The 26008-nt window shown below is 40.0% G+C and overlaps 1 protein-coding gene across 3 annotated transcripts in view; it reads left to right on the forward strand.

Moving 5' to 3' along the window:
- Positions 1 to 26008, forward strand: part of PEBP4 (phosphatidylethanolamine binding protein 4) — a 300039-nt gene that overhangs the window by 230180 nt on the left and 43851 nt on the right. For all 3 annotated transcript variants that reach the window (XM_081960837.1, XM_081960836.1, XM_081960835.1), the window contains exon 5: positions 23732 to 23777. In XM_081960837.1, the coding sequence (XP_081816963.1) occupies positions 23732 to 23777 (46 nt within the window). The remainder of the gene's footprint in view (positions 1 to 23731; positions 23778 to 26008) is intronic.

A 26008-nucleotide genomic window follows, 5' to 3' on the forward strand; every position in this document is an offset into this window, starting at 1 on the left:
GAAACGGTATAGAGTTTCCTGCCTAGGCAGGGGTTGGACTAGAAGACCTCCAAGGTCCCTTCCAACTCTACTATTGTATTGTATTATAGGAGAGCACTCATCTGATTTGTTGAAAGAGATCCCTCCGTCCTAGTTTGTCCTCCACTTTGGCAACCTGTAATCAGGTCTATATTTGGACAGAGGTTTATTAGACTTTTAAAAGAGTGGTAAACAGTTTGCCAGTTTTCCCATCACTTGGTCTAGAAGGAAAGACTGGCAAAACCCTTGTCAATTTCAATTTAACTGCCAATATACCCCAAATCCATTGATGTAATTGTCTGGGACAGAACCAGCAATGCAGTCCAGATACATAGGAAGGCAGGCAGGCTTACTAGTCTTTTGAGAAATCATTGAACACATTTCAGTAACACTATTATTTATTTGTTCATCTTATACAGCCACCTACCTCACCTGGAGTTAACTCTAGGTCAGTGATGACGAAACTTTTTCGTACGGCATGCCAAAATTGTACCCGCGTGCTCTCGCGCGTGCCTACTCAATCTCCCCATCCAACTGTGCATGTGTTCGCGACCCCTCTTCAGACTCCAGAGGCTTTCCTAAAGCCTGGGGAGGATGAAAACGGCCTCCCCCAGCCCCCCAGAAGCCAGAAACCGATCGTTTTCAAACTTCCGGTTGGCCCGTTGGGGCCGTTTTTCACCCTCCCCAGGCTTCAGGAGAGTCTCCGGAGACTGGGAAGGGCAAAAAACAGCCCCAATGCCCAACCAGAAGTTTGGAAATGATCTGTTTCCAGCTTCCGGAGGGCCTCCAGGGGGCCGGGGAAGGCCGTTTCTTTCCTCCCCAGGTTTCAGGAAAGACACCGGAGACTGGGAAGGGCAAAAAACAGGCCCAACAGGCCAACCGGAAGTCTGAGGATTTCCTGAAGCCTGGGGAGGGCGAAAATGACCTCCCCCCAGCCCTCCGGAAATCAGCTGGCCAGCATGCGCATGCGCACCAGAGCTGACAGCTGGCGTGCCACTCAATATGGCTCCGTGTGCCACCTGTGGCATGCATGCCATAGGTTCACCATCATGGCTCTAGGTGGCTTGCAATTGATAAAACACCAGTATGAAACATTAAAAAACATTGAAGTATTGTTTTATACTGTATAATTACTATACTCTTATTATACGACACCATGTTTTCCTGAAAATAAGACAGGGTCTTATTTCCTTTTGACCCTCGAAATAAGCACTTGGCCTTATTTTTGGGGAGGTCTTAATATTTGTGAGGTACAGGAGGCAGCGAGCGTGGTCACCTCATGGCTGCTGCTGTGTTGCATGCGCTCACTAATATTTTAGTGCATGCGCTCAAAAGCCCGATTATTAGACCGGGGAGGTCTTATTTTTGAGGAAACAGTGTGGTAGTATTCTGCCAGACCAAGGGTGTCCCCTGACCATATAATTACCAAATTTTGTATGAGGCATCGTAGATTTTATATATACCAAGAATCACATCAGGGGAAGTTGAAAAGCTACTTTCAATCTGGAACAGTCGAGAAGAAATTGAGGCTGCTTTCACAGTGGGCTGGCAGCGAGACAAAGGCTGTGTCATGAATCTTCTAAATATAGATAAACAAATTCATGGTGAGGGAGTTGTAAGGAAGTGACCCAACAAAAAGAAAAAGTAATGATGCACAGATAAATATGTAAAATGTTTTCCGGTAGTAATCTAACATAACCTAAACAGATAGTGGAACTATACCATCTTATTTTGCAATCAATATTGCCAGACACTTTATGCAATCACATCAAGGTGGAATATAACCCTATTATAGAATGAAGACCAATCAAGGTTTAGCTGTGCATGAAATGAGGGGCTGTACTACATTTTGGGCTGCATCGTGTATTACTCATTCTCTTGGTTTTCAGTGCTACATGATTGGGGGTGGGGGGGGGAGGGAGAAAGAAATAACACATGAACTCTGTTTTCATTCATTCTAATCAACCAGTCACTGTTTGTCCTGGGCTGCTGCCAGTGATTGTGTCAATTCCCACACCCACTTTCCTTCATCCTGAGTCATTGCCTTATAGAAAGTCATCATCCCTTTGGCTAACTGTCTCTTCCCTACTTCCTTGCAATAGTAGCAAGAACAGTCCTGTTCTTCTGGAACGATTTCCTGCAGGGAAATGGGGGGAAGGAGACTTTTATTCATGGACCCTGCTCTGAATAGTCCACCCCAAGCTTTTTCACACAAGGATGGATGGATATATGGATGGATGGAAGGAAAGAAAGTTAAATGGATAGATGGATGGATGGATGGATGGATGGATGGATGGATGGATGGACGGAGACACACACACACACACACACACACACACACACCTGTTTTCCCCAAAATAAGACCTAACCAGAAAATAAGCTGTAGCATGATTTTTCAGGAGGCTCATAATATAAACTCTACCCCCACAAATAAGCCCAGTTTCTCAGATAGACAGAAACATTTTAGTACCGTACTTTTCCCAAAATAAGATCTAACTGGAAAACAAGCCCCCATTCATCTTTTGGAGCAAAAATTAATATAAGACCCAGTTTTATTTTTGGGAAAACCCAAATAGATGATAGATAGATGATAGATAGATAGATGATAGATAGATAGATAGATAGATAGATAGATAGATAGATAGATAGATGATAGATAGATAGATAGATAGATAGATAGATAGATAGATAGATAGATAGACAGACATAGCAAGAGAAAGAGAGAGAGTGAGAGAGAGTGAGAGAGTGAGAGAGTGAGAGTGAGAGTGAGAGTGAGAGAGAGAGAGAGAGAGAGAGAGAGAGAGAGAGTTGTGAACTGCTCACTGCCCAGCATTAATGGGAGGTATATAAACTAGTGGAAACCTATGATTAATAAACAATTTTATTAATATTAATTTATCATAAATGATAGTTAAGCAGCTATAAGTCATGCAAGAGTATGTGATATCACAGAGAGATCCCTTAAATTAATATGTTGGTGATGATGCTTTAATGTTGTTTTTGGACTTTTGAAAATGCAGCGGGATTCTTTCTTCTCTCTTCCTCATACTTTACAGACGTAAAAATGAATATACAAAATAATTCTGCTGATCGGACCTGTATTCAATTACTAGAAGTGCAATCTCAGGCTGAAATTCTTTTATTTTTAGCTGTGAGTAAGCTGTTGTGAACACAATGGGGCTTTTTTTCATAGCAGGCAGAGGGAGGATTTGTTCTACACCACATCTGCTTAACTCAGATGCTTTATCCATTTGACACATTGTAAGATTTTGATTTAGGTTTGAGTTTTTTTCAATTTGTTTGCTTTTTGCAATGTAAAAAAGATACGTCTAAAGCTATATTTGAATTGAATGCTGTTCTTTTGAAGTTTCGTTTTTCTAATTCTGGAATGTTTTAGAAAACGAGGTTGTAATTATTAAGATAGGCTTTCTTTCTTTCACTGGCTTGCAGCTTTTGTCTTAGGTTTATTACATCTTGATATAACAGCAAGCCCATTGTATCCCAGAAAGTTTTGGTGATATACATATTTATTTAAATGTAATTATTTAATTCATTGCATCGACAGCAAGAATTTGACAACTGAAACCCATTTAATTCAAACTCTGTGAGTGCATGTTTGTGCATTTGTGAAATTTCCAGTAGCCTATGGAGCTTCTTGGAAGAGAATTCAACATTTGTTTAATGCCAGTGATTGAAGCCTTAAGTATGACAGTCACAACATCTGCACTAACAGTCCTTCCCCACCTCAAGGACTGCCCGGAGATCATTTTCATCACAAAGGAAATCTAACAACATAATAGAATATTATCCTTCAACAGTGACGTGCGGTGAGGTTAATGGCTGGTGAGGCTGGTGATGCTGGTGACGTCATCAGGAAGGCGGGGAATGGGACCACGTATGCTGGAGGTACACATTTCTGCCTCCGCCCTCCGCAGCTCCCGGGCGCGTACAGACGGAGGTAGCCACAGCGACACTGAGGCGATCCGGGCGGACGAAAGAGCGAGCGAGGCAGTCCGATCCTCGGTCGCTCGCCCGCCGGTTCGCCTCGGCACCATTCTGCCTACCTCCATCCATGCGCGCCCGGGAGCTGCGGAGGGCGGAGGCAGAAATGTTGTCGGCGCTCCCGGATGACGTCATCCGGAAACGCCGACATTTCTGCCTCCGCAGCTCCCGGGCGCGCACAGACGGAGGTAGCCACAGCGACACCGAGGCGATCCGGGCGGACGAAAGAGCGAGCGAGGCAGCCCAATCCTCATTCGCTCGCCCACCGGATCGGATAGGCGCCATTCTGCATACCTCCGTCCATGCGCGCCCAGCAGAATGTCGGCGTTTCCGGATGACGAAGGCACAAAAGCGACTGCGCGCCCGGACGGATGTATATTATTATATATATATATATATGTATGTATGTATGTATGTATGTATGTATGTATGTATGTATGTATATATATATATATATATATATATATATATATATATATATATATATATATATATATATATATATATATATATATATATATATATATATATATATATATATATATATATATATAATATTATATACTATTATTTCATGAAGAGAGGTGAGGCTCTGCCTCCCTTGCCTCCCCTGACCGCAAATCACTGCCCTTCAAAAAATACCCAGAATGAGAAGATTTAGGATACTTTGGCCCCTTTCTCCTCAGGAAGTCTATATATTTCCTAACCCGAAATGCCCAACATTTATATTTATTGGAAGATCTTTCCTACTGTATTTTTTCCAGGAGCGGTGTTGAAAAGTAAACTATTCTAAATTTAAAATTGTACATTTTTATTTCCTTTATTCTCAAACAAAACCATCTTTTAACTTAGAGAAATAATAATGGTATTATTGATTTGACTTTTTACAGAACATTTTTGCTGCTACCAATAAAAGCAGGCATAATTTTACTTCAGGTTTTTTTGCCCGAATTGTAATATTTTTTGAAGTTATTTTGCAATGTATCGCTCTCTCTTCCTTTCCCTCCCTCCCTTCCTCCTTCTCCCTCTCCCCCTCCCATACATTCCTTATCCCTTACTTTTTTAAAGGATACTTTTAAATTCCAGTGGTGAAATTCAATTTTTTTTAGTACTGTGGGCGTAGCTTGGTGGGCATGGCAGGGGAAGGATACTGCAAAATCTCCATTCCCACCCCAATCTGGCGCCAACCAGAGGTGGTATTTGCCAGTTCTCCAAACTACTCAAAATTTCTGCTACTGGTTCTCCAGAACCTGCTGAATTTCAGCCCTGCTAAATTCCCTTGGGGACTTGGTTTAGAAAACAAAAATTATCAAGCTTATAATCAGTGTCTCATTCAGGGACCTAAAGTGGCCTTGACTACTTCATTCAGAAGGTTTAGATTGCATGAGAGAGAATGTTAAAATGCAGATGCTGCCAACACGTTGTGGATGGCATGAAATACACAATCAAACAGTCCAACCCTTAAGATATTTCCTCAAAGACTGATTCCATTGGATTCTACTCTAATGATACTTATTGAAAAAATTCAAGATACTATATGCATCAACCACTCTTAAAAGAAGTCCTTTGAATATAAATCTTGTTGGTGTAGTATCCTGAAATACTTGTCCCAAGAAGTAATTAGGGAATGGATTACTCCACTAAGGTATTTCCAAAGAATTGTACTTATTTAAATAAATACAATTCATTGTGTAAAAAAAAATTACCTTTCTTATATGAAAAGAATCTGCAATGGAATAAAAGCAGTATGAAAATACAAATGACAGTATACAATAAAAAGCAAGAGCTTATAAAAAGAACCATATAAAATTGAACTATTGTTGAAGTTGTTCTAATAAGACAGATGGCTTTTAGGTTTAATTAGGTGCTAGCTTTGTACTAATTTTCCAAGGCTGCCATTCCAACATATTTCATTTATTGTCATCTTTAATCTGTTGCCTTAATCTGGCATCAAAGTAGTTAAGGTCCTTTAACCAACTGATGCTTTTGTTTCTACAAGACAAAGTCCACATTTTAGAAGCATTAAGTCAAATCCACATCCATAAACATTGGGTGTCCTGGAGCAGAAATCTTCCCTACCATCAAAGAAGAGTCATCATTTTCTTTTTTTTTAATTTTTATTCATTTATTTTTCAAAATGTTAAAAATAAACATTCCATCCTTCCTTAAGCAGTGTGTCATCTGAGTACAAGTATTTCTGTGCAACATCCTTCCAAAAATTATAATACATTGAACAATTAAACACTGTAATGCTCTTCCTTTCCTTCATTAACATATTTTCTAATAAAAATACCATAGTAACATTAAACATAGTTATTATCATCATACTAATACTAACCATTATCATTTTATTCTCATTTCTATCTTAATATATTTTCTGTTCTTCTTTTAACCTTTTTTCCCCTTTCCTTTTATTTCCAATTTCCTTTTTTATTCTCGAACCATTGGTAAAACACTTCCCATATTATATAATAATCAGTTTGTTTAATTGCTAATGTTAATCTATTCATTTCTGCGCATTCTAGTGTTTTCGTAATCACCTTCTCATCAGCAGGAATCTCTTCGCTTTTCCAATATTATGCAAATACAATTCTAGCTGCAGTTAATACATGAATAATTAAATATAAATTCTCTTTATTGTAAGTTTCAGGTAATATTCCCAACAGAAATATTTCTGGTTTAAGCTCAATATGTTGCTTTATCATTTTTTCCAACCATATCTTTATTTTTGTCCAATACTTTTTTTCTTCGCCATATGATAATATTTTGATATATTACTCTACACCGGGGCTGTTTACTGTTGTTCTGAGAGGTTCATGAGCACATTCCTAAAAATGGTCAGCTCCGTATCCCATCCTAAAGATGGGAACAAATACCAGGAAGTTGCTTTCAAATGAGACAAACTCCAGACAGAAAAAGCTCGACTCCCATCTTTTGCTGTTCCCTCCTGCACTTGGCAGCTAAAGAAAAATGATATATTCCTCCCGATAAATGGGAAGAAGTGGATGAAAAGATTAAATCATCTCTTGCTGCACTCACAGAAATATGCCGCTGACCCTTGATGTAGGCAGGGTCAAGAGGAGGCAGCAGTGAGGGACTCGAATGCTCCATAGTGGGCGGGCAGTTTGCAGTTAGTAATTGAAGTGGAATGAGGAAATGCTTTACGCCACGACTAGGACCATGGCTGTTCAAAATAGGAGGCGGCTTTTTTTTTCTGTAGTGAATGAATTGAAGCTATGATACTCTTCGTTTTCTTATGAGGGAGGGGAAGCCAGTAATCTCAAACTCCTTGAGACTTACAAAGAGTTGGTGATCTTATTTACATCAGATTAAAAATTCAGAAAGCTCAAGCTGCCCAAAGAGCTGCTGATTCAGTTCTACAGAGGAATTATTGAGTCTGTCATTTGCACCTCCATAACTTGTCTGGTTTGGCTCTGCAACCCAACAAGACAGTTACAGACTTCAGAGGAAAATTAGATATGCAGAAAAAAACAATTACTGCCAACCTGCCTTCCATTGAGGACTGTACACTGCACAAGTCAAAAAGAGGGTCGTGAAAATATTTACAGATCCCTCACATCCTGGACATAAATTGTTTCAACCTCTACCCTCAAAACGACACTAAAGAGGCACTGCACACCAGAACAACTAGACACAAAGACAGCTTTTTCCCAAACGCCATCACTCTGCTAAACAACTAATTCCCACAACACTGTCAAATTATTTACTAATAATTTATTTACTGTGTTACTATTCTTCTTCTCTTCCTTCCTAGTACCTATCTCTTCCCACGTATGACTATAACCATGTTGCTTGTATCTTTAAAATGTATATTGTTTTATTTGTTCCTAGTACAATTTGATTGCTTATTAGCAACCTATGACTATCACTAAGTGTTGTAACTTATGATTCTTTATGTTATTTTTCTTTATGTACACTGAGAGATTATGCACCAAAGACAAGTTCCTTGTGTGTCCAACCACACTTGGCCAGCAAATAATTCTATTCTATTCTATTATTAGTAATTTAATATAGTTTGCACACAAAAATGAAAGGATTTTTGCCTTAACATTCTTAATAAAGGCAACATGGCTAATATAAGCTTATGGCAAATGTCCTGCAAGGTCCCTTCCAACTCTGTTATTCTATTCTATTCTATTCTATTCTATTCTATTCTATTCCATTCTATGGCCCCCAGAGATAAGTATTGTCCTAAGAAACTGGCAAAAAATTATCAGGAGTTTTATTTTCTAAGGATTGAACATGCAAAGCAACAGAAGTTTACTTATTTACTTGTTAAGTATACAGTTATAGATCAAAAGAACAATAAGAAATCACCTAAAACAAATAGCAACAATAATAATGGCAACAATAATAGTAAGCATTAGCAAAGGGTCTTTAGAGCTTCCTAAAACCAATGTCAGAACTGATCATCCCTATTTGTCACACTTTGTGTCTTCTAATTGCAATTGCGTGTGTGTGTGTGTGTGTGCGCGCGCATTTTTAGAAGATTACTCTAAATTTTCCCCTTTGTAGAAAAAGGGAATCTAGAAGAAGTTACTGCACAGAGCCAGAACATCTTTTAATGTGGGGAAATTAAGTCACATTTATTTATTTTTAATGCAAATAATACAAACATAGACATGTACATCTAAATACAAAAAAAGAAAAAAGAAAAACTAATATTACAGTGCACCCCCACTTCCCAGAGATCCTTTCCCCCCTTATATTTCTTCATCTATAACAAATAAAAGTTATACAATATATTCCAATTGTGCCCTTTTCTCCTCCAAAACAACATATATTCTTGAGAAGGTTTATTCCCTTTGCCTTCCACCAACAATGATTTTATAAAATCCCCCCATATTTCATTATAATTGTTTGCATCAATCATCCTTTTTTAAAGTTTAATTTCCGTTGTTGATTTATCATTTGTTGCCATGCTCCAAATTTCATTATACCACTCGTTTCTTTGAATATCCCAATTTTTCCCCTAATATTTAGCCATCACAGTGGTGGGTTTCAAACATTTTTGGAACATACTCTGTGGGTGTGGCCTGCTTTGTGGGAGTGGCTTGCCGGCCATGTGACCGGGTAGAGGTGGCTTGCTGGCCATGTGACCGGGTGGGAGTGGCTTAGCAGTCATGTGACTGGGTGGGAGTGGCCAAGACAATGTCACTGAATTCTTTGCCCCAATGGATGAACTATAATAAGATTAAAATAAGTACAAAAATAAATAATACTAACTGCAAAAGAAATAAAACAATATTGGACTCAATTGTGGTTGTAAGCTGAGGACTACAGGTAACAGAAGGGACCTCTGCTTTCAACCAACAATGTACAGTCTTTTCAGGAAGGATGAGAAACAGGAAAGATATAAACAAACAGGAAAGATATAGTCTTTCATCCAAGAAGTTAGTTCAAGAATGAATGTCATAGGTACAGTGGCGTAGCGTGGGGGATGCAGGGGGGGCCGGGCGCACCGGGCGCAACATCTGGGGGGGCGCCCTGACTCGCCCTGCGCCGCCCTTTGCCGGACTGTGGCCGTCTCTTTCCTCCCGAGGAGGAGCTCGAAGGGCAGCGGGAAAAGGCTCGACTGAAGGGAAGCAGGTGCCGCGGGGGTGGGAGGCGCACCGGGGGCTTTGGGAAGGCGCCGGCTTCCCGGGGCGCTCCAGGCGGAGCCGAAGGAGAGCGGCACTGCGCTGCGCTCCGTCTGCCCGCCGCTGCAACGCCACCGCGTCCTCCCGCTCCGCCTGGAGCGCCCCGGGAAGCCGGCGCCTTCCCGAAGCCCCCGGTGCGCCTCCCACCCCCGCGGCACCTGCTTCCCTTCAGTCGAGCCTTTTCCCGCTGCCCTTCGAGCTCCTCCTCGGGAGGAAGGCAGGAGGCCAGCATGGAGAGCCTCACTTGACTGATGCCGACCCAGGGGCAGCTGCAGTCGGGCCGCCCTCGCTTTAGGGGGTGCAAATTACTTGCCTTGCCCCGGGTGCTGACAACCCACACTACGCCACTGCATAGGTAGATTCCCAGAGCAATACAGATTTCCTTTTTCTGAAATTTAGTTCTCAGTTCCAAAAAACAGGAATATATGAATTAGATTCAGTACTTAGGTCAGTCGAAGTAGCTATTCAGAAGTTAGTGGTTAGAAGCAATGGTAAAGCAAGATATGGAATTAAACCCAGAAATATTTTGTTGGCTATTTGAAAGGGAGTACAATATATATTTAATTTTATGCATGTTAGCAACTGCTGGAATTGTGTTTGCAAAACAGTGGAAAAACAGAGTTTTGAAAATGAATAAATATTACAATGTGCAGGAATAAATAAATTGACAATTAAAATCAAGAAGGCTTTGAATACTTTTTCATGTGGGATTTGTTTTAGCAATTACTAACTAACAGAAACAGAAATTAAAAATCCAAAAGTATGAAAGAAAACAATAATGTAAGGAAAGGTCACAAAAATGTATAAGGAAATATTATTAGTTCTTGATCATTATTAATGTGTAGATAACTGCAGTACATTACACACCCACACCCACACAAACTATGACAGTGCTAGGAAAACACCAAAAATAAGAATTCCTCCCCCCAAAAAAAGACTGCAAAGGAAACCAGTTTTTTTTCCTAACCCTAAGGACAGGGAAGACAAAACCACTGGAATAAAAACCATCAAAGCATTGTGGGAAATTATAAAGGACAGTGCCAGGAAGCTCACAGAACCATCAACCACCTCAGAATTACCTAAACAACGAGGGTGAAACAGACAAAATCTAACAAAGCTGCCTTGCACCAACCTGGCCTGCCCATAGAAAAGCAGCCACTTTGAGACACATAAATCTGGTCTGAACACTTAAAAGCAACATATTGCATCATAAAGAAAACATTTGCAAAAAGGAATAACATTTCTTGTAGTAAATATATTTTATAAACAATTAAAAAATAAAAATGCCCTGAAAATAATTTTTAAAAAAGATATTCTATAAATTAAAAAATCCTTAAAAACCATTGTTAAGTATTCCGCACACAATAATTTACACTGTAACCATTTCAAGGTATTCTACCAGCAATAATTTATACTGTAAACATTTCAAGGTATTCTTTTTTTTTTGAAATTTTTTACTGTTTTAATTAAACAAAAAACACAAAAAAAATCATTCTTCATTACATCTTCCAGAAAGCATGTCGATTGGTTACAAAGAAATTTCGTGCGTTACTACCACAATCATTCTTTATACTTCCTTTATATTGGATTGTACATTTTAAATAAAAGATTTTTATGTATTTTACCATCAATGTACCATCATTCTCATTTAACTATAATTGTTTAAACGTGCTTTTATCTAGAATCATTTATATTTAAAGATACAACCACATACTGGCATTCATTAGCTGTTTCTGTAAACCTCAGGCTTATACCCAATTGCTTTCACCAATGTCAACACATATAAAATCATTAAACATTATCCATTAACATTTCGTTATTATTATTGTAGTTATCTAACATCTTTATGATAAATCTTGACAAATTTATTAATAGAATTTATAAGTACCCAGGAGAGATTACATCTTTATAACAAAATCCAAAACAAAAAAGTATTAGTAAGATAAATCTTTTTCCCAGGTCCCAAGTTATAGTTTACATCCAAATTGTTTTCACTAATTAAAGTTATTATTTCACTATTATTATCATAATGGATTATCTGTTAACGAATAAACATTTTAAAAACAAAAACATTCTATAAGCATCTACAAAATCCTACTTATTAATTACCAAAGGTTAACTAAGTTTTTAATTATCAGCATTCATTGTCAACCTGTGTCTTTCCAGTAATAAAACTATCTTATCTCTTTAGCCGGTTGTTACATCAATTCTCTCATTAGCTTCTTTATAGAGTTCTTAAAAACTTCTCTCCGCATTTTTTTGCTCAGAAGAATCTCTCATATAGTCTCGTTGCCCTTCAGCTGGTATTGAAATTAACATGTCTTTGATTATCAGATGTCTTTCTAAAGCTGTTTCTCTTCTTAATTCCATCATCAAATCCATATCTTGGCATAAGAGGTAGGGCTCCAGATAGTCAAATTCACTTTTCAATATCTTTTCACTTTCACTCATGGGTGCTTCATTAGTAGGTTCATCTGTTGTCTTGCCTTTATCTTCTATATCTTCTATATCTTCATTCTCTTCTTTAGTTTTTGGAGCTCCAACCCCTTCATCTTTTGCTATGCATAACAATAATTTATCCAACTTCTTATCAAATCTCTCGGATCCTTCCAATAAATTTTGAAGTCCATCCAAAACATCTTGGAGACTTAATGCTTCCTCATCTGTATGTAGATACATATTTCCGAAAAAAGAAAAAAAAGATCTAAACTCCACTGCCACTCTCGCCTTCAATATCTCTTTGATGTATAAAAATACTTTTATTTTGAATTCACTTATGCACAAGTTTCTTCTAATTTTTTCAGAGATGGAGGGTTCTATCTTTTCTTTTCCTTCCCTTGCCCAAAATATTTCTCACAGAAACCTGCAAAGGAACAGTCTGTGTCCTTGAGATGTTATCAGTCCACAAACAAGCTGCAAACCCTCCAACTTCAATAAAATCAAGGAAAGTAGAACAACGGATACATTGTTTCAAAAGAAAAAGAAAAACCAAGTTCTGGCTTCCGAATGGCAGATTCAACTTTCTCTTATTCGTTTCACGCTTTAAAAAAAAAAGCAAAAGTCTCTAAGTAACTTTAATAAAATTTAATAAACAGTAGGAGGAAGAATTGTTAAAATAAAAAAGAGGTTTTAGTTCAGCCAAAAAATAAGGTAACAGGGAATAGAAGAAAAGATCAATTCATTCACTTAAGAGGAGAAACGGGAAGCATTATAATCACTTCAATCTGATGTGGTTCCCATCTTCAAAAAAGGGAAAAAAATAGATCCAGGAAACTACAGACCTATCAGACTGATTCTGGAAAAAATAATCAAGCAACGAATTAGCCTAGAAGCAAACAAAGTAATAGCCAAAAGCCAACATGGGTTTGTCAAAAACAGATCATGCCAGACTAATCTTATTGCATTCTTTGATAATGTGACAAAGTTAGTGGACCAGAGGAATGCCATCGATATAGTTTACTTGAACTTCAGTAAGGCATTTGATAAGGTAGACCATAACCTACTACTAGATAAAGTAGAAGAATGTGGGTTAGACAGCATCACCACCAGATGGATTCGTAACTGGCTGACCAACCGCACTCAACGTGTAGTTCTCAATGGAACTGCATCTACATGGAGGGAAGTATGCAGTGGAGTACCCCAAGGCTCTGTTTTGGGCCCAGTACTCTTCAACATCTTCATCAATGATTTGGATGAGGGAATAAATGGGGAACTCATCAAATTTGCAGATGATACCAAGCTGGCAGGAATAGCCAACACTCCAGAAGATAGGCTAAAGATACAGAAGGATCTTGACAAACTTGAACATTGGGCACTATCTTATAAAATGAAATTCAATGGTGAAAAGAGTAAGGTTCTACATTTAGGCAACAAAAATGGAATGCACAGGTACAGTATAGATGGTACCTTGCTCAGTAGTAGTAATTGTGAAAGGGATCTTGGAGTCCTAGTGGACAACCATTTAAATATGAGCCAGCAGTGTGCAGCAGCTGCCAAAAAAGCCAACACAGTTCTAGGATGCATAAATAGAGGGATAGAATCAAGATCACGTGAAGAGTTAATACCACTTTATAATGCCTTGGTAAGGCCACACTTGGAATACTGCATTCAGTTCTGGTCTGGCTGCATTCAGGAACTGGGTATATGTTTAGTTTAAGAGATAGAAGGACTAGGGGAGACATGATAGCAGTGTTCCAATATCTCAGGGGTTGCCACAAAGAAGAGGGAGTCAAACTATTCTCCAAGGCACCTGAGGGTAGAACAAGAAGCAATGGGTGGAAACCAATCAAGGAGAGAAGCAACTTAGAACTGAGGAGAAATTTCCTGACATTTAGAACAATTAATCAGTGGAACATCTTGCCTCCAGAAGTTGTGAATGCCCCAACACTGGAAGTTTTTAAAAAGATGTTGGATAGCCATCTGTCTGAAATGGTATAGGGTTTCCTGCCTAGGCAGGGGGTTGGACTAGAAGACCTCCAAGGTCCCTTCCAACTCTACTATTTATTGTATTGTATTGTAATCCACAAAACGTTGTTAGATAGAAAAAAAAGGGAAAAAAACTTTCTAAGGCAGTCCAATAGAGATAAATTTTGCCGCTTTATTCTTAGCTTAAAGGACTAATTTATCCTAGAAAAAAAAAGTTTCTTTGGGCGATCATTCTCAAAGAAAAAAATATATCACCAAATGGACTCACTTTCACTTTCACTGCCTTTCCTCCGGAGCCGTCTCCGACTTTGTCAGCCTGGGGACTGTCTGTTTACTGCCACTTTGGAGAGCTTCCCTTGGGTCAAACAGGACTTTGCAATGTCCCTGTGACCAGCAAGGATTTGTCTCCCTTTCATCGTCTCTCCGGGACGGCTTAGGTCCATATGGACCATTACAGCAGTAAAAGAATCAACGGCGGTCTCGGACTATCGAGACCGCACATTGTATCATAGCGGCGTCTGGCTCTCGTCTCTCCATTTCAAGGTATTCTACACACAATAATTTGAAGTAAACCATTTTAAAATATTCTACACTCCATACGTTTAAGTAAAACAATTTTAAAAAATTCTATACACAATGCATTTTAAAGTATTGAGTATAGAATTTTTAAAAATGGTTCAATTTATTTTGGATAGAATCTTTTTTTAAATAGTCTAAGACAATTTAAAAAAAGAAGCCACACACAATAAATTGAAGTAAACCATTTTAAAATATTCTATACTCAGTAGTTTGAAGTAAAATGATTTTTTAAAAATTCTATGCACAATAAATAAAATATTCTTTTAAAAAACATTAAAAGAATAAAAGAAAAAAACCAGGTCAGTTACCAGCAGGCAGAATCAACAGCTCTCCGATGCGATGGATGCAGCAGGGAGCAGGCAGGCAACGAGGCAGCAGGACAGGTAAACTCACCGGCTTGGACAAGGGTTGTTGGTTAGCTAGGCACGCCGCCTGGCAGGTTTAGCCTGCCAGGCAAGGCTGGAGAAGGGGGGGGCTTTCGACTGCGTGGTGTATGCCAGCTCACGGCTTTCGCGAGGCAAGGCCTGGAAGGCCTTCCCTCACGAAAGCCGCGAGCTGGTGGAAGCTAGCCTCCCACCGCCCCCCTTGCGCTTAGTTGCTTACCTGAGGGAAGCCGCAAGCTGCTGGAAGGCGAATCGAAGCAAAGGGAGGAGTGATCAGCAAGTGCAATGTGACAGCTGCTCAGGAACGAGAAAGGCTCTGGTGCCATGCTTTTAAACGGGTCACCTCCAGCCTGTTCACTGATTGGCTGGACTCCAGGCAATCAGTGAGCAGCAGGCTGGGCTAGTTTAGTGCAGACGGGAGGGGAAGCGAGCGAGCTGTGACTGTATGGCCAGGGAAAGCGATCGACAGGGTCGGGGCAGGCGTTCCGGAAATTACTTCCGGGTCCACCGGTCGAACCTCCTCTCACCGGATTGGTAAATTTCACCAACCGGTTCTCCCAAGCCGGTGCGAACCGGCAGAAACCCACCACTGAGCCATCACTAATCTATCTGCCATTATCAAATTTACAATCAATTCCATTTTTGTTTCATTTATATCCATTTTTCCACCAGCAACTGTAATGCAATCCTCAGTGACCTGTCTAAATTTACATTCAAGAGTGCTCTGATTTCTCTAAACACCATGTCCCATATTTTGGTGCTCTATCACAATCCCACCACATATGTTTGTATGTTCCAACTTCTTTCTTGCATCCTCAGCAAATATTTGTATATTTACCACCTATTTGATTTAATTTACATCGTCTTAGGTACCACCTCCATATCACTTTATAGAGAACATATACTAATTATAAGTATGTTAGTTACAAATTCAATTGAAATAAAAGAAACAAGAGTTAGTAATGCCTTTATTTCCTCCACACCAAGAAGGATCCCCACCTGCTCTATTGACCTAGATTGATTTATCTGATTCTGTTTTAAGAGAGTTTCCTTGTCGGTCTTTTTAAAGAAGGACACATGAGCTATTCCATTAATTCCAAACACGCAGTGAATGATTCAGTCCCAACTGAAGCTGCCACTTAACTAGTTTTGAAATGATTTGGCATGGCACGGTTGTTTTTAGCATGATGCAATGTACGTTTGCTCATCCTTTTCTTTAGAGATGGCCTCAGTTTACCTTCAAATGTTAAGCCAAGTCTACCTATAAAGAAAGGATGAGCAAGGATACGTTCATCATGTGTTCATAATGCAAAGGTTGAGCTGAGTCAGATCAACCTAGTACTTGGATGGGAGACCCTTTAGAATTCCCAGAATAACAAACTAGACAAGGAAGTTGGCAAAAATATTCCAGAAGAAGATAAGAAGATTTCTTACTGTTGCCAAAATGTTAGGCCTATGAAGTCACCGGGAGCTGAGCTCAACTCAATCAAATGCCTTCCTTTATGCTATGCACTAGCATTTCTTTAAATCAGGGGTCTCCAACCTTGGCAAATTTAAACCTAGCAGACTTCAACTCCCAAAATTCCCCAGCCAGCAAATTGGTTTGTTTTGTTTTGTTTCATTGTATTCCGTTATATTTAAGTACAATGACAATAAAGATTATACTTATACTTTCCTTTGTCATTCTCTCCATAAAATGGTGACTCTACCATCAGATTGGTAATTAATAGTTTTGATATTCTACATGAGATCATTTTGCATAGCTGCATGCCAACCTGGAACACAACATTAAAACAGCATCTCATCTGGCTATAAAAACTATCGCCATTTTTGGTTGTTGTTATGATTTGAGTACCCCTTGTGACAGACAGAAATTAATTAAAGCTTTTTCAGGTATTTGATGATGGTCCTTTCCTATTTAACTGCTATTGTGAAAATATTAAAAGTGTTGCAATGGTGCCTAAAAGTGGGTACTTTTAATAAGGCATAGTTCCGAAACCATAATTCATATTATTTTCTTTTTTTTAAATTCAGTATATTTTGAAAAAATAGGGCTGGTTATCTAAAGTAATTATCTTTGTGCTATGTCTAATGATAACTTACTGGATCAAGTTAGACTTGAATCTTTTTGGGAAAAGGTGTGTTCACACTACTGGATTAATAAGAGATGTTACAAATCAAAACCGATATGGTTTATCAGACCTGGATGGGAGGGAAGAATTTACAGTAGCTATAGGTGTGGCAGGAAGTTACACAGAGCAGGTGCATTTAGTGCAACAAACACTGTATATTATTAAATTATATTATGCCATATGAATTACTTATTCTTTAATATTGCTAATCCTACTGTAGTGCTTTCTGTTGTACGTTTTATAATTATTTCAGGCTATCAACATAGGGATCTGGTGGCTCAGTGGCTAAGACACTGAGCTTGTTTATCAGAAGGGTCAGCAGTTCGAATCCCTAGCACCACGTAATGCTCCCGTTACTTGTCCCAGCTTCTGCCAACCTAGCAGTTCGAAAGCACGTAAAAAATGCAAGTAGAAAAATAGGAACCACCTTTGGTGGGAAGGGAAGAGCGTTCCATGCATCTTCGGCATTTAGTCATGCCGGCCACATGACCACGGAGACGTCTTCGGACAGCGCTGGCTCTTCGGCTTTGAAATGGAGATGAGCACCACCCCCTAGAGTCGGGAACGACTAGCACATATGTGCGATGGGAACCTTTACCTATCAACAGGAGATAAATAACTTCAAATTATCTACTTCTGGTAGATTGAAGATTTTTTTTTATCTTAAGAATCTTTTTTTAAATTGCTAAACTGACTTGCAATCAGTGTTATCAGATTTCTTCCCCATTCAAAGTAATACAGTATCAGAAAAAGGTATGTTTATAAAGGAGAAAAGGGATTGAAGTTGTCTCTGGCACCATTACAGCTAGTTTAAGCACAATGCCCCAACTTTTATGGTACTTTAATGCCAATATATGGAACACTTTGCTTGCAAAGATTCTTGTGAAATATCCAGAGATATTTCACAAGAAGAGTCCTCCGCTCCTCTGCTCACAACAGAATCCCTTATGCCACCAGACTTAAAATTTTGGGCTTAGACAACTTAGAACTATGCCACCTTCGGTCTGACCTAAGCATAGTACATAAAATTATCTGCTACAATGTCCTACCTGTCAATGAGTACTTCAGCTTCAACCACAACAACACACGAGCACACAGTAGTTACAAACTCAAGGTAAACCGCTCCAAACTCGATTGCAGAAAATACGACTTCAGCTACAGAGTGGTCAACGCCTGGAATGCTCTACCTGACTCTGTGGTTTCTTCCCCAAACCCCCAAAACTTTAACCTTAGACTGTCTACTGTTGACCTCACCCCATTCCTAAGGGGTCTACAAGGGGCGTGCATAAGCACACCAGTTTGCCTCCCGTCCCTGTCCTAATGTCCTCATTTATTCATATCCATTTCATGTATTCATAATCATGTTTATACTTAATATCTGTTATCTTATACATGCTTGACAAATAAATAAAATAAATAAATAAACTGAAGAATACATTACAACTAACATTCACCCACAAACCTGTGGCACATTTTTCACACAGAAGGAATTTTGATGACTGCTAAAATTGTGCCATTAAGATAAAGTGCAAAAATAATATATCGGGTCTAAAAAAATTGTATCCACCTCATTGTAAACTGCTGTGAAGAATGTTTACGAAACTATGGGCTAGCACAAGCTTTTTAGATGACATTCCCCGTATAGAACTGAAAAAGCATTGACAATCCTCAGAGAATGCAGCAAACACTTAAGTGCTTAAGATATTTCTAGCCCTACATAGGAATGAACTGTCACTTAACAAAGAATCCATAGCTGCTAAAATCAACTGGGAATTTGCCACTGTATATTAAAAGGATATGCTTTGAACTCATACTGAATTCAGAGTGACCACAGGATTTCAATTCTAACAGAACAGAACAGAATAACAGAGTTGGAAGGGACCTTGTAGGTCATTTAGTCCAGGGGTGGGTTCTGGCTACCGGCTCAACGCCCGAAAAATTTTGCGGACATCTAGGACTTTCATAAGGTTAGCCTGGGACCGGCTTACGATTTAGAGCAGGGGTGTCAAACTTGATTTCATTGAGTTCCGCATCAAAGTTGTGTTTGACCTCGGGGGGCTGGGGTGGGTGTGGCCGGGGCGGGCATGAACAGCTTGACATCACTCCTTTCGGGGCGTCTAGGGTGGCCCGAGGGCTCTGCCAGCGAAAACAGACTCCCGAGCTCTGTTTTCGGCTGCCACAGTCTCCTGCAAACCTAAAAATGGAGCTCCATTTTCACTGGCAGAGGCACAATGGACCGATGTTTTGCTGTTTCCAGGGTGGCCCCGTGGGCCTCATCTTAGCACCTCATGGGCCGGATCTGGCCCCCAGGCCTTGGGTTTGACACCCCCGACTTAGAGGCTTCTGCAATTCCCATTGTAATCCACCCTCCAAAACTTAAAAATTGTCTTTAAAAAGTCACCCCTGCCTCTTTCAAGCTTCACTTAGATATTTATTTATTTATTTATTATTTATTTATTTATTTATTTATTTATTATTCATGCTTCTAGACCGCCCCCTCTCCCAAAAGGGACTCGGGGCGGTGTACAGTCCATGCAAAATATATCAAAATACAATAAAAATTGAATATGTACAGTTGGAATGGAGGAGGTTAAAAATGGAATTAAAAGAACTGTACAAAGCAATATATATAAATATAGGATTTTGAACCCCTAAAACACACGCAATAAGTTAAAAACAATACCCCTAAAATAACCAGTTAATACATTTGCCAGGAGGGACAGTTGTAATTATGCCAGGCCTGCTAATCGGAACAGGTGAGTCTTCAATTTTTGCCGGAAGGAGCGGAGGTCAGTAGTGGTTCTAATGTCGGGGGGGAGGTCATTCCAGAGGGTTGGGCCCATCACAGAGAAGGCCCTACTCCTTGGTGTCACCCGTTGGCATTGCCTAGTGGACGGCACCAGGAGAAGTCCCTCTCTGTGTGAGCGAATTGGTCCCTCTCTGTGTGAGATACTCTTCTGCAACCCTCCAGGAGATCAAGATAAGTCTACATCCTCTCATTAATCTTTCCTGTTTGGCTACAGTAGGTTTAGCGATAATACAGTCATAAATTGGTGGTAGTTCACTGTTCCTGCCTTTTTGTTTGTAAATTTTTCAAACAATGATTGTGTGCCCCATATAAACTATTATCTTGTTTACAATATGATTTGTTTTCAAGGCACTGAAAGGCATATCCCTGTTTTAATGATGATCAAATTCAAGCCTGTAAATTCTGGGGTGGGGGGAAAGATCTGCCAAGGGCGTTTTACAGTTAAATTAACTTCTATTCAAATCAAAGTTAGTTTGGCTTTATAGTCCATTTGATCACTTTTAAATCGTTTCTCCATTCAAGTCATTTGTAAATAATGGGGTGGGGGTGGGGGAAACCATGAGAAAAAGTTAAATGCACTTTTCAGCATCGTGTATTCAACGCCTAAATGGTCTTTGACAGAGCTGAAATGTTTTCAATGAATACCTCGTAGGGATACAGCTGAGAAATATGTGCACTGACTTGTATATTCCCCTTTTCTTTCCTCATTCTTTACCTCCTATCTGGTGTACCAGCTTACTTGTGTTTTTTTTTAAACCACAGTGACCTTTTTGCCATGGCAAAGACAATAATTATCTGCTGCCTGAATTCCTGTGCATATAATGGCCTCACAGGTTGGAAGGAAATCATTTGCAGCCTTTCTAGCAACCTGGAGCCCCGAGAAACAAGTCCAGTGCTATCAGTCTGTCATTCCTTCTGTGACATGGTAACAGCACAGCCTCTGATTCAGGAGAATTCCCCAGGGGGCTGTGCTGCCATCTAGAAAGCCATGACACTTTAAATATAAATTAGCAAGCAAACTATAGCTCCCACCAGCAGAATTAGGCACAAAGCAAAGTGTCAGGCAGATTTTAGAGAGAGAGAAAAAACAAGTTAAGTTAAGCCAACTTAAAACTTTCGAAAACTTTCAGCAGGCAAAACATCACAGCATTCCTCCCCCCCCCCTCCCCAAACAAGATCATTGAAAAGAAGATTTTAATCTCTTAGAATGGGGAATTTGTTATAAATTGTGCTTAAGTTCATAAGACAAAGTAAGGTTCCTGTTGTAGAGTTGAACATCCCCTATTAGCCCCAGTGGGGAGATAATTCATTTATTTCATATCAATCCTGCCTTGTTTCTGGGAGTTTAGAATGGTGCAAAGGGATAAAGGTAAAGTTTCCCCTAGTACATGTGTGCTAGTCGTTCCTGACTCTAGGGGGAGGTGCTCATCTCCATTTCAAAGCCAAAGAGCCAACGCTGTCTGAAGACATCTCCATGGTCTTGTGGCTGGCATGACTAAATGCCGAAGGCACACAGAACGCTGTTATCTTCCCACCAAAGGTGGTTCTTATTTTTCTACTTGCATTTTTTACATGCTTTCAAACTGCTAGGTTGGCAGAAGCTGGGACAAGTAATGGGAGCTCACTCTGTTACACGGCGCTAGGGATTCGAACCACTGAGCTGCTGACCTTTCAGATCGACAAGCTCAGCGTCTTAGCCACTGAGCCAACGCATCCCGACACAAAGTTATCCATAATTTTATGCATGCAAGACCAACTGTGAAGTATATTGAACTCATCCTCACTAGCTCCATTTGCAACTGGAAGCCCTTCAACCTGGGTTTCCCCAATCCCAGGTCACCCCTTTCACATTGAAGCCACATCGCAGTTGTTAGATTTCCTGATCTCGACACTTCCGTATTTATTTTTATTCATTTATTTATCAAATGTATTGGCTGGTCTCACCATAGGGTACTTCTGGGTGGCATACAATTAGATGGATGGATGGATGGATGGATGGATGGATGGATGGATGGATCATGGATGGATGGATAGATAGCTAGAAGATAGGATAGGTAGGTAGGTAGGTAGGTAGGTAGATGGATGGATGGATAGATAGATGATAGATGATAGATTGAAGATAGATGATAGATGGATAGATGGATGTGTAGGTAGGTAGATAGATAGAAGATAGATATAGATGAGAGAGAGAGAAAGAGAGAGAGAGAGAGAGATGGCTCTGTTTTCGTACAACACAGTGTGTATATGTTGAAACATATTAATGCAAAGCAGTATAATCCAATTGTAGATGAGAAGAGTGGGGGCAGAGTGGTGGGGAAGTGTGATCTGTTGTTAATCAATCAACCACCTCCATGTGATGCTTCCCCACTGGGGCTCTAAGCTAACAGGAAGGGCCAGGTCTGTAGCCACATACAAAAGATCAGGAGAGTTGGGGGCAACCTCATAAGTTGCAGGGAGATGTTCTAGAGGGCAGGTGCAACAGCAGAGTTTCATTATCTGACATTCCAATTCTTTCTTTCACATATCAGTGTTTTTCATGTTTAAACTTACTTTTGACACAAATATGGACTTCATTTTTTAAAAAAGCATCTTAATGCATAGTTGCCCTCGGGCAGTCTGAAAGTTCTAGAATTAATGACAGTATAAAGAGTGTTATTTCAAAAATCAGGATAACTAGTTTTAATGGTTTTTACATGTAGCGTGTCAAGAGATCAGGACTTGGCTTCAGGTGTGAATTTGCTGTGCTAGTGAATGGTTTGTTTCAGGTAGCTGTTCTGACTCAGGCTTCCTTAGAAAGCATGAAGCAGAGTCTTGGTCCCCGCAAAACCCCTTTTATTTACACGACTGTGAATTTCTTTCATTCACCGTCAGCAAGTCTTGGCAAACAGGCTTTCCAAGGAATCCACACGCACCTTATCTCCTTCGGAGCGCTGCCAGATAACTCGTTTCCAAGCACGGGGCTAGGCAAAACTTGGCACAGAGTCTCTTAGAATCCCAGACAGAACTTTCCAAACTGAATGAACGAATAGTTTACTGCAAAAGCCCCCTCCCCATTCGCTCCTCTTTTGTTTTCTATTGGAGGGGCCAATCACCTCTATGGTGTGACTTCACTCTTAGGTCAACCCTGCTTTCTTAGTAGTTCTTGTCTTCTGGCAGCTCTGCTCATGCGCACACTGGGAACAGGCTCCATCTGTTCTTCTGCCTCACTGCTGTCTAGCTCTCTCTCTCTGCCTCCAACACAGAGCCCTTGTCTGAGCTCTCCTCAGCCCCCAGGACTGGCCCATGCTCCTCCCCAACCTCCTCTGACTGCTGCCAGTTATGCTGGCTGCAGGCAGGCCACAGCCCACATGTCCTGAAAGACACACCCTGCTTTCTTAGTTGTTCTTGTCTCTGGCAGCCCTGCGCATGCTCACACTGGAAACAGGCTCCAGCTGTTCCTCTGCCTCACTGCTGCCCTGCCTCCGACGCAGAGCCCTCATCAGAGCTTTCCTCACCCCCACAGGACTGGCCCATGTTCCTCCCCAACCTCCTCACTGTCCGATACTTCCATCAGCTCCGCTGGCTGCAAGCGGGCCACAACAGTAGCAACAGTGAATCCCAACTCTGTTTCCTTTTCCCTGCTTGCCTATTCCTAGTCTTCTAAAACAAAGTCTACCCAATATGTACATTTATGGAATCTTGGAAAAGAGCTTGTTCCATTTTACATCATTTATCTCTTTTCAGGGTGCTGATTTGAAGACAGGGAATCTGCAAGGTCATGTATTGGCAGGTAAGCAGAAGCCCTCAATACAGGGAGTCTTCAACCTACGACACAATGGAGCCCAAAATTTATGTTGCTAAGTGATGACTTCGTTGAGTGTGGTTTGCCCCATTTGACGCCTTTTCTGGCCACATTTGTTAAGTGAATCGCTGCCGTTGTTAAATTAGTAACACAGTTATTAAATGAATCTGGTTTCCCCGTTGATTTTGCCTGTCCAAAGTCGCAGAACCTTATCACGTGATCCCGAGATACTGCAACTGTCATACATGTGAGTTAGTTGTCAAGCACCCATCACCATGGGGATGCTCCAATGGTCATAAGTGTGAAAAATGGTCATAGGTCACTTTTTTCAGTGCCGTTGTAACTTTGAACAGTCTCTAAGTGAACTGTTGTAAGTTGAGGGTTACCTGTACTTCCTAACAACGTCTGTGTATCTATTATGGAGACTTCTATATTTGTGTGAGGAAGTACGGATCCTTGTTTATATGTGTGATTTTGTGATCTTAATTGCCCCCAAACCAAGGAAGGTCACATCTATTCAAAGTGCATCAAGATGAATCCCATTGCTCACTGTCATTCAACAGCTGGATTTTTTGGTGTCTGTTAAAAAACAAGGAAATTGTAAAACTTTATCTCTATTTATAAAAACGGCTGTGTGTGTGTGTATTCCAGCATAACTCTGGAACGCCTCAAGTAATTTCAACCAAACTTGGTACACAGATGACTTACTCTCTGGAAACAAATACTGTGGGGGTAAGACACCCCTAACACCTCTCGGTGTGGGTGGGTGTGGGTGTTCTGTTAAGATACAGCCTGTTGTGCCTTAAAATGGCTTCTACTGTACAGCATAGTGGAGTTGCCAAGGTAACGGCTTCACAGTACTCCACAAGAGGGCTCCCTCTGGTAAGGGGGAAAATCCAACGTTAGAAATTATGTTTCGTCCGGACATTTCCCCCCTAGTTTTCTTATATAGGAATGATCCCCAAACACCTCATTTTCCCCCCCACCTGAACTTCCTTTAAAAAGCATCAAGCAATTGTGATGCTGCTACAAATTACTTTAGTCTCTTGTGTGACCTAATGGAACTTCCTGCTAAGGTGTGAAACCCACAAGCACAAAAACCATTCCCAATTTCTTTCAAGTGATTTCATGAAAACCCTATAGAAGAGGAAGCATTTATCTACAAACTGTAAAACTGATTGGAAAGAGGCACATGCATTTCAGAGGATTATTTATAATGTCCAAAAAAAAGCTACTTTTCCAGCAGGAATGAAGTAAGTATGATCATTGGAACAATTTCCATATAAAAAAAAAACTCCTGGAGGCAGGCAAGAGATGGGAATACCTCATGTTTATGTTTGACTAGCTGATAACCTGACATTGCCAAGGTATTTATCCTAATCTATACATTTGTCCTCAAAAATAATCCTGGATCAAACATAATTTCTAATGTTGGATTTTTTCCCCTTACCAGTACCAGGTTTGGTTGAAATTGCTTGAGGCGTTCCAGAGTTATGGTGGAACATACACACACAGCCATTTATACATACATACATACATACATACATACATACATACATACATACATACATGCATGCATGCATGCATGATAAATAAATATTAAATTATACTTTTGCTATTTGTACTGAGAGATGGGTGTGTTTACTCTGTTCTTGATATAGTTTGACTGGGAATGTGCTGGATTCAACTAACTTGGAAATTACTCACAGTAATTTTCCAAGAAAACCCATCTACTTTATATAGCCAATGTCTGTCCTCATTTTCAACAATAAATTTGTTGATTAAATACAAATAAACCTAAGTATGAATAACAGCATTGTGCATATTTTCCCCTCATTATACTTTTCTGTCAGTCATCTTTTTTTCCCCTTTACCTTACATTACAAATTCCTTAGGAATTTGTTTTGCTTTTAAAAATGCAGGTAACTCATCTGACTCAATATTAGAGCAATATGTTTATTATGTAGTAGGACCTTCTGCTACTAAAGAATAGAATAGAATAGGAATAGGAATAGAATAATAACAGAGTTGGAAGGACCTTGGAAGTCTTCTTGTCTAACCCCCTGCCTAGGCAGGAATTCCTATACTGTTTCAGACAAATGGCTATCCAACATCTTCTTAAAGACTTCCAGTGTTGGGGCTTTCACAACTTCTGGAGGCAACTTCTGTTCCACTGATTAATTGTTCTAACTGTCAGGAAATTTCTCCTCAGTTCTAAG

The sequence above is a fragment of the Natrix helvetica genome, assembly GCF_964273705.1.
Source record: "Natrix helvetica genome assembly, chromosome: 8".
NCBI lineage: Eukaryota > Metazoa > Chordata > Lepidosauria > Squamata > Natricidae > Natrix > Natrix helvetica.